General features: G+C 35.9%; 1 protein-coding gene across 1 annotated transcript; it reads left to right on the forward strand.

Annotated features, from left to right (window-relative positions):
• LOC113761573 (axial regulator YABBY 1) lies at window positions 1-3,287 on the forward strand. The gene is made up of 7 exons (XM_027304633.1): window positions 1-349; window positions 567-713; window positions 989-1,103; window positions 2,109-2,157; window positions 2,426-2,501; window positions 2,744-2,818; window positions 2,958-3,287. Exons 1-7 carry the CDS (start codon window positions 242-244, stop codon window positions 3,024-3,026), a joined length of 639 nt encoding a protein of 212 aa, XP_027160434.1. The 5' UTR covers window positions 1-241; the 3' UTR covers window positions 3,027-3,287.
• The last annotated feature ends 6,315 nt before the right edge of the window (window positions 3,288-9,602 follow it).

Genomic DNA, 9,602 nt, shown 5'->3' on the forward strand with positions numbered 1-9,602 from the left:
TCTTTCTGTGTCTCTCACTCTCTATCTCTCTGAGTCTTTCAGCTTCCTTTTAGTATTTTGTCTTGATAACTCAAAGAAAACATTCAGAAGATCAGATCCAAGTGGTTAATCTGTCCATCAACCCATCCCTCCACATATCCAATCCCATATATACTTCGACCAGTCATTCCATCAATCAATCAAATCAAGAAAACACACACACTCACAGGCTTAGCATCCATCAAAAAGAGAAGCAAGAAAAATGTCCTCTTCATCTGCTTTTGCAACACCGGACCACCACCACCTTGCTGCTCCCCCCACGGAGCAGCTCTGTTACGTCCATTGCAACTTCTGTGACACTGTCCTGGCGGTATCACTCTCCCCTTTCTGTTCTTTTCCCTCCTGTCTTCTGTCTCCACTCTCCTGATGAAATGAGTGATCGATTCTACTTTTATCAACAACGCTTTTTTGGTCTACGATACATGATTATATTTCAGCTTTCCTGGCCAACCCTTTTCTCAGCTCATGATTTCTTGTGATCTTCCTTCCTATTTCTTGTGTTCTATTTTTTTTCGTTGTTGTTGCAGGTGAGTGTTCCTTGCACTAGTTTGTTCAAGACTGTAACTGTTCGATGTGGGCATTGCACCAACCTTCTGTCTGTGAACATGCGGGGCCTTCTCCTTCCCAGCGCCAATCATCTTGGACATTCATTCTTTTCACCTCAGAATCTTCTGGTAAACGTGTTTATAGTCTCAAGTTTATTTGAGTTTTTGTTTTCCTCTGGATGTGACAGCATACGTTGACAACCTATTTATTTTTCTTTATTGTTATGCTTCCCAAACATTTGATTTGAATTTAGGGTTTTGATGCTTGAGCAACATATTCAATCTTAAATGTTTCTCCTCTAAAGCAAGAGATAGATGCTGCAGTTTTCTCCAGTCTACATTTGTAGTTTCTTGCCCTGATGATGTTTTCTTGTTGATCTTGAATTTTTGGGTTTCCTTTTCAGGAGGAACTGAGGAACACACCTCCCAATTTGCTGATCAATCAGCCTAACCCAAATGAGTCACTCATGCCTGTCCGAGGAGTTGATGAGCTTCCCAAACCTCCTGTTGCTAACAGACGTGAGATCATTGCATTCTTCTTCATTTTCTTCTGTAATGATATACTGTCTACCCACGAATATCACAAGTCCAGAATTTCAAGATTCTGCTTGAACGAAAATATGTTTATTAGCACTTCTTTGACTGTAAAAGTTGCGTAAAAACAATGTCCAACTCTGGCCTTTCCTGGAAACAGCGATCTTTTAGCTGATTGAGGAACAAGTTCCTCTTTTCCAAACCTTCTGTTTGAACTAACTTTTGAAACGTTTACCAGCTAACAGTTTGAAGACTTTCTTGTCTGTGGACAAAGAGGGAAGCATCTTTAGAACATTTTACTCGTGCCTCCCCTTTTTATTCCAGTTTTCCACAAATATTTAGTACATAAGGAAAGCCAAGTTTGAACTTGCATTTATTCGTTAGTTGCATTGTTCGTCAACAGCTCTTCTGGCATCAAGGAACCACCAACCCCTTTTGTCCAGGGAATTTCGATTTTCTTACTGTTTTTTGGGTTTCAAGTAACTTCATTTGAGCTCTAACTTGTTTCTCAATTCCAAGTTATTATTTCCAGTATTTTTTTGACAAGATTAATCCGTTTTCACTTTTTCTTTTCACATATTTTGAATTGCTATTATTTCCTAAGATGGACTATGGGTTGAAGGGTTTATTTATTTATTGTTAATGTGGGGGAGGGGGTGTATGTACACCTGTGACTGACTGTATAAAAGCTAGAAACTTGTCTCCCGGAAATCAAGATGATCTAGAAACAGTAGAGTAGATTCCAAGGATGAAAAGATAGATAGATCATTAGATAATGATGAAGTGAAGACTGAAAAGAGGGTGAGAGAGAGAATGCGGACCTGAGAGATAATGAAAGCAGCAGGCAGCAGACTTGCCTCTTTCACTCTACAGAAAGAAAGTCAGCTGCTAATTAAGCCAAAGTGATTTCTATTCTTTTTTCTCTTTTTTGTTTTATAATAATACTTACTAGTTTCTTTCGTTTGTCTTGGTGTCTATGTCTTTGTTCAGCTCCGGAGAAGCGACAGAGAGTGCCATCTGCTTACAACCGGTTCATCAAGTAAGTACTCAGTACTGATAGCTAGTATTTAATAAACGGAATGTTACATATTTGCACACTCAAATCACGCGAGTGAAATAACATGATGAATATATCTTGTTATTCTTCTCCTCTTGGTTAATTTACCTGGACTTCACTCGAGCAATTGTTTAATCATATAATTAGATCATGAGGAATGAGAATGTTTTTGACTAAATTAATCCATATATGTAGCATTCACAGATGAAGGGATAGACTGATGAAGGTTCATATTTAATAACTACTGCAGGGACGAGATCCAACGTATCAAAGCTGGAAACCCTGATATAAGCCACAGGGAGGCCTTCAGTGCAGCTGCAAAAAATGTGAGATCCAAGAGAAAAAGGGAGCAAAAGGGGGGGGGGGGCTTATGAAGGCCTTGCTCCCACTATTCCTATATGTCTCTCTTAGCCCTTCTTTATGTTTTATTTTTTTCATGTAGCTAGCTACCACCTAGGGTTACCTTCCTGCTGGCTAGGTGGTATTGTTTTGATTTTGCCATTTCAAAGAATTTTCTTCTCCCCCTTCTCATATGTGATTTCTGGGTTCATTTTGTTTTCTTCCTCAGTGGGCCCACTTTCCACACATTCACTTCGGACTCATGCCTGATCAACCCGTGAAGAAATCCAATGTGTGTCAACAGGTGACCCCCCAACAAAAAACCCTAAATTGGATTTTTCTTCCATTACAGACACTTTCAAATATGAGCATGTTGTCAACATATTTTTACAGCCCTTTTATAAGTAACTTCTTCCTTTGTCTTTTCTTGTTGACATGTGTAGGAAGGAGAGGATGTGCTGATGAAAGATGGATTCCTTGCTCCTGCCAATGTTGGGGTCTCTCCCTATTAAGCATGTCAAACTTATTATGGTTTTATTATTAGTCTGCCTCTTTATTCTAGCTATCCTTAATTAGTAGTCTAATGTTAGGGTTCCAGTACTTATGTTGTCTCCTTTAAGAAGACCTCTGAAAAGTTCGGGTTATGACCTAGGTTCAATCTTATGGGATGGAGAGGATTTTGGATGTCAATGTGGTAATGGTTACAGTTAAATCTCTCTTAAAACCCATTTTCAAATGAAGCTGCTCCTTTCTGTTGATGTCTATAATGCACATTTGATATCTGTTAAACATTTTTGTTGGCCCATCTTACTCTCTATACTTAAATTATCTACACTAACCTTTACTTTTATTTAGCATCTAATCAGTCTGCTGCTTCAAGTTTCCCCAAAGGAAAATGGTCAAATAACTATTTTACGAAGCTAAGTAAGTTGTTTAATTATGTCTTCTTGCTTAAACGCGAGAAGAGAGGGGGCCTAGCTTGGAGTAATTTACGTCAAGAAAAAACAAGTAGTTTAGTGAGGAGAGAAAAGAAGAATGATGTTTAGGATTCGAAGTAAAACTACATAAACATTTTTTTTGACTTTTGGAAGTAGAGAATAAAAGATAAGAACGAAAAGATAAATGAGTCATCTCACATGAAATATCTTTTCGATATTGGAAAAGGATTGGAATTCGAATAGAGAATAGAAGGTAAGAAGCATTTGTTTCTTTTCCTACCTTTCATATTTCTTAAACAAAATAAATTCGAGTTATATATCCTGCCAAACCTCTCTTCTCTTCCGTTTCACTACTCAGCTCCCAACCATGCAGTATCTCATTCAATATTAAAGTACAGGAACCGTATCATTTCGCAGTAAGAGAAACTTGTGCAGAAAACATAGTCAAGCTATGCTTTCATCTTGAAATCCAAGCGGAAATTCGAGAGGTACAACTGTAATAATTTCGTAATTATTGCTGCCTACTAGAGCAAAAGAAGCTTATCAGGGGGTAAAAGACAGCACCTCCTCTGAGAATGTGAACCTCTGCAAGAAAATACATGAATGAATAATGATCAAATATAAGTCAAGTATGCAGCTGTACGACAATATATTGCCGTTGGCAGTGTTCATTAATGGCACATCGTGGAGAGTGTTTTAGAATTAGTGTACGAAGCAATGAGTTCTGATGGATCAATTGTCATTTAATGGTCCAAAAATAGAGAGTTTTCAACATGGAATAGTTGATTAGATAATGAAAAATCTGGCTGAAATATAAAGATGAGTGGTCAAGTTACTGGAGGCTATGCCTTTTGGGGCCACATATATCAGACGTCGACCTCTGTTCAGCGTGCATGTTTGTGGTTACTATTACTTGGATCTACAAACTTCAAGTTACACCAAAGAACTTACAAATGCTAAACAAGAAAAAAGAAAAAAGATCCTCTATTTGCCCTTTGGAGAAAATGCTGTGGCGCTTAAAGTTTCGTTTCATCCACGGTTATGGTTGATTTAAGCATATATGTCTTTGGACACCATGTTTAGATTTCATCAAGGATTATGGATAGAGGCTCATAAATTGGGAATTTTGAAAATACAATTTTTGCCTTTTCTGAATAGGTTTTTCTATTCTTTTTTTTTTTTTTTGGAATTTTCTATTCTGTGTCTTGAGGACATAAATTAAAACACCTGAACAACATATATATAAAAAAAAAATTGTAAAATTATGAGTTATCCACCTACTGCATGCACTTTCTCAAAGAAATGCACACTTCAACAGCGAAGGTAGTATGGATTCCACCCATGTCCAGCCGTACATACTCAACGAATCTTTGATGAATAGAAGTTTGTGAATGATTAAGAAAAATTTCTTTTAACTAAAGTTGCTCCTCCGAATATGTGTGTGTATATATATATATATATATATATATATATGTATATATGCATGTATATAAAAGGATATATTTCAAACCTCCCAACAGGAAAGGAAGAAAGGAATAGGGAGAGAAGGATTTGAGAATTGAACAATAAATCTCGTGTTTACTTGATTAATCACTCTACTGGTTAAGCCGAGCTTTTGGGAAAACTCTTATACATACCTATACATGTGCCTTTATTATATATGGATCCACAGATCCAGCCCTGTTAGCATTGATTTGGATTAAGCAAAGGAAACATTAAGGACTTCAGAAGATTTGCTGCCTTGATTTTTGTGTATGTTGCTTTTCTGTTTAATAAAGATGGGAAAACTTCCATATTAAAAAAAAGGGATAATTTCAGAAACGTCCTCTGAAGTTTCTAACTATTTCACTTAGTTTTCTTGAAGTTTTAAAAATTATACTTACCTCCCTTGATTTGACACTTTGGTAACCAAACCTTAAAATAAAGTAAAAATTTTAATAAATACCCTAAAATGCCCTTATCTTATAAAATTTAATTCATTCTTCTAAACAATTGTAAAGTAATTTGACACAATTAGTTAAAAAAAAAGAGTCTCAAGTTTTTCATGCCAATATTTGTTATTTAATAATCAACAATAACAATAAATCTTTTACTATGATAAGCTATTTTTGTAGTGCTTTATTGAGAATATATATTCTTTTTAAGATAGAGAAGAAAGTGTTATCTTGTGTTTTCTAAGTTTATGGATTATTTTTTTAGTAAAAGTTTATGGAGTAGTTTAGTGATGGAAATACCATAGTTTGGTAGCAATTTTGGGCCATTTTTTTTAAATTATTATTGATTAATTCTTGATTTTGATACAAAAAAAAAAGAGTTACAAAAAAATTGGATGATATTAAAAGTCATAAAAAAATTACTAGTTTAACGTTTATTCTGGATAAATATTAGCAACAATATTCATAGTTTTTCTATACTTCTAATGAAATATAAGAGAAATCAATAAGAAGGAAAAAGGAAAAAAAATTATAAAACCCATCTTTTGTATAAACATGGCAACAAGAGAGTTTTATTAAAATATTAAGGTTAGTATTGTCATTTTAAATGGGTAAGCGAGGTAGGTGTAATTTTTGAAATCTTAAGGGAGCCACATGAAATTATCAAAAACCTCAGGGGAGGTTTATGAAATTATCCTGTGGGGAGAACTTAATTTGTCAGGACGTTTAATTGTAAAAATCTGTAAATTGAAGAGAAAACATTGATCGAAATGCTGTTTCATGCAAAACTTTGCTGTCTTAGCCGAACATGAAATGCAGGAAAGTACCACTGTGCCAAAAAAAAATGATAATAATAACAAAGTCACTCATGATGAAGAAAAGAAAAAAGAACCAGCCTTAATTGATCTGAAGATATTTGATCGATCACTCACTGGGCTACTTGATATTATCGTGTTTCGATATTTGTCATAAATTTGGTTGCCATATAATTGCTTTCAGAAATTTGGTTGCCATATTTGGATTGCAGTTTTTTACGAAAAGATTTTTATGTTCTTCGAGAACATATTTTTTAATTTTTTTTATTTTATATATATCAAATCGCTATTACATTTTTTTTTTTTTATAAAAAACGCTAGAAAATAACAATTCAAACGGGTTTTTTAAACTTGCACTTACATAAAAAATCGTAACCGTTCATCAACCTTGAGATAGAACTTAAGACGATCCAAAGACAAGTCTGCACTTATATCGGATGAATGTTTTCTTGTTTTGATTCTTATACATTTCTACTCCTAATTCTCAAGCTGGTTGAGTAGCTTTGACATCGAGCAGTCTATGTTGCTTTTCACAATCTCGTACCTAATAGGAAAAGGCCTAGCATAATCATTAACATCTTTCCTTCCTCTCATTATGGTGAGAAACTAAGTTTTTTTTGTGCTTTATTGGACGTAATAGGCTTAAAATTGAGCTTTCAAAAAATTTTTTTTTGGGGGGGAGTACAATGATGAACGAACCTTTTCATTCAAAATCGTCTACGTGCAAGAGTCCATTTCTTATGTACAAAAATTGAAGCAATCCATATAATTTTTAGTCCTAAATCTTGATATAAAAATTGAACTCACCAACCTCAATTAAACACATCAAATGTCTCCAAAATGAATAGTTTAGACTTGTCATTGTCTTAATTTGTGATTGCTAATTGACCCAAGTTGATCAAGTAAAATGTCGTCATCCGCATGCAATCCGGATAAACCAAAATCTTTTAGCTTCCCCGAATTAACTAGTTCATGAAGTTGTGTCAGAATCTATAGTCATCATAAGCTAGTTTTTTCGGCAGAATGGGTTCTTCGTTTTTAAAAATTTTTCTCTTTTTTATACTCTCACAAGTTCTGAAACACCCAATACAAACACTAAAAAGACGATCATGAATGTTAGTTAAACAACATGGTCTGTACACACTTTGAGGCACATATTTAAGTGTTGAATCTGAATGTCATGGTATTGAATTCGTGTTGTCAAACAGAAGACAAGTACATCATAACCATCCTAGGATGCCGACCAAGCACGAGACGCTTCTGTAAATGAGCTGCATTCCTGAATTGGTATTAGGCTATTCACGTCCACCCCTCTGGACCCAACTTCTTCAATTCCTCATGTTCAATCTACCTACCTGAACTAAGTACAAAGCATGGCTTTTGATCAAGCTCTAGTACCTTTTATCTCTGCTTTGTTTGACTAGCAACTGTTGCGCAGCTGTGCACCATACATTTGGAACCTTGCAACATGCTTTCAATCATTCCTCTAATTTCATATCATTGCCCTCTCAACCCACATTAGGATACAGTCATCCAATGACTACGCGCGATGAAAGGTAATCCATCACCATCTTACAATGCCTAACTTTACAAACTTTTTGTCTACGGAGATTTGATGGCTCACCATTTTGTCAGAGTAACTTTTCTCAAGGAACTCTATGGCAGAGGCCATTCTCCTGTGAACATCAACCAAGTAAAAAGAAATGGGCAAGTATCTTCTTACAGAACACAACCCAAGGCATCAGCGAAAAAACTCCACAAACCAAGGCTTCGTAAAATAGTCCAGACCCTCGAGCATGGGCTCTGCAAGATCTGAATCTAGTAGGCATGATCATTAACCAGGGCTTCCTGGTCCACAAACCTGCGACAAACCAGCTTGTGGCTGCCTTATTAACTATTTCACCTCCAGGCCCACAAAGCTTGTCTCGAAGGCATGAATGAGCAACTGTGACTAAGCACACTTAACAATTTGATAATCCACCAAATGTTACTCATCCTCCATACTGAGCTGTTGCTTATAGTCTTTGATTTATACCTAGGACCCTTTGACCAGTAGAAGTGAAGAACTGATTGAAGCGCTAAAATTTCAAGGTAAACGGAAAAAGGCATACTACCGACTCATGCTTGAAAGATTATGTATACAGCTGCTGGGATATACGTTAGCAGGAGCAGATTGGATTTTATTTACTTGCTTCTTCCGGCAAGCACAAGAATCATTAACAAAAAGAGACATGGCTGAACATTTTCAGACATAATTTCAAGGGGAAGTGCAAACGTTATTAGGCTTGAACTGTGACTGACAAAAGAGCAGGACAAGACGAACTTTTAGTTTCTAAATTGCCATTTACAGCAGCATCAAAAGTTACAAGGCAGAGTTGTGTTGAAAATGATTATCCAATGAGACTCCACTGCTAAATTAGTAGAATTTATCAATCTAAATGAGGCATAAAGATAAGGAAAAATCAACCAAGCAAGGAATTTCCTACGATGAAAGAACACGGTAGTACGTTCCCGCTCTTGACAGATGTAATTTGCAAAAGAACAGGTTAAAAATGTGCATGTTGCATGACGTCAAAAGGGCTCCTACCAAAGGTTAATTAACAGAATCAGTTCCAGGTTAGATAAAATCATTCCAGAGCATCAGACAGGAAAGCGAGTATCCATGGATGAGGCCCTCACAATGTGCATTTCCAGTTTTCAACTCAAGAATGTTCATCAAACACCAGCAGTTAACTTGAGCTATCTCATATGGTTTTAGCTTTTACAAAGAATGAGGCTAACAAGTTCATCCCCCTTTTACCCTGGCTTCACAGTTGGATTAATCATCTTTCCTTTTGTATTAGGATGAAGGTCCCAAAATTGGAACATAATACTACCAGAAACTAGTATCATAGTCATATCCGCATATGTTAAAAGCCAGATGCAATAAGAATGAAACCATTGAGCTCTTGCACAACATGAAAAAAAAAAAAAAGATTCACCAAAATCCGTGTAAAACAGAAGCCCTTCTTCTTAAAGATTCTAGAGAACCAAGTATAGAACCGCAGGTGGACCTTATAGTTATTTGAGATCTAATATAGTAAAGAGCGAATGAAGCAACAGAACACGCAGTATTTTCAGTGGAGAATTCATAAGAGCATATCATGAGTTTCCATTGACATGCATTCTTGAGGCATTTGCAAAGATTCTCTATCATGCTTGAACAGGCAACTGTGCGAGAAAGCTTTGTTCAAAAGACACAATACCACCACTTAAGAACAAGACTCTTAACTTCATTGGCATGGCAAGTAAGCATAACTTTTGCCAGTTGCATATCGATTGAATGACATCAAAATATTTGAAACATAGTAGCTATGATACCACAAGCAATCAGAAGCATTCACTATAACATTAGTATCGGC

Source organism: Coffea eugenioides, chromosome 2, assembly GCF_003713205.1.
Source record: "Coffea eugenioides isolate CCC68of chromosome 2, Ceug_1.0, whole genome shotgun sequence".
NCBI lineage: Eukaryota > Viridiplantae > Streptophyta > Magnoliopsida > Gentianales > Rubiaceae > Coffea > Coffea eugenioides.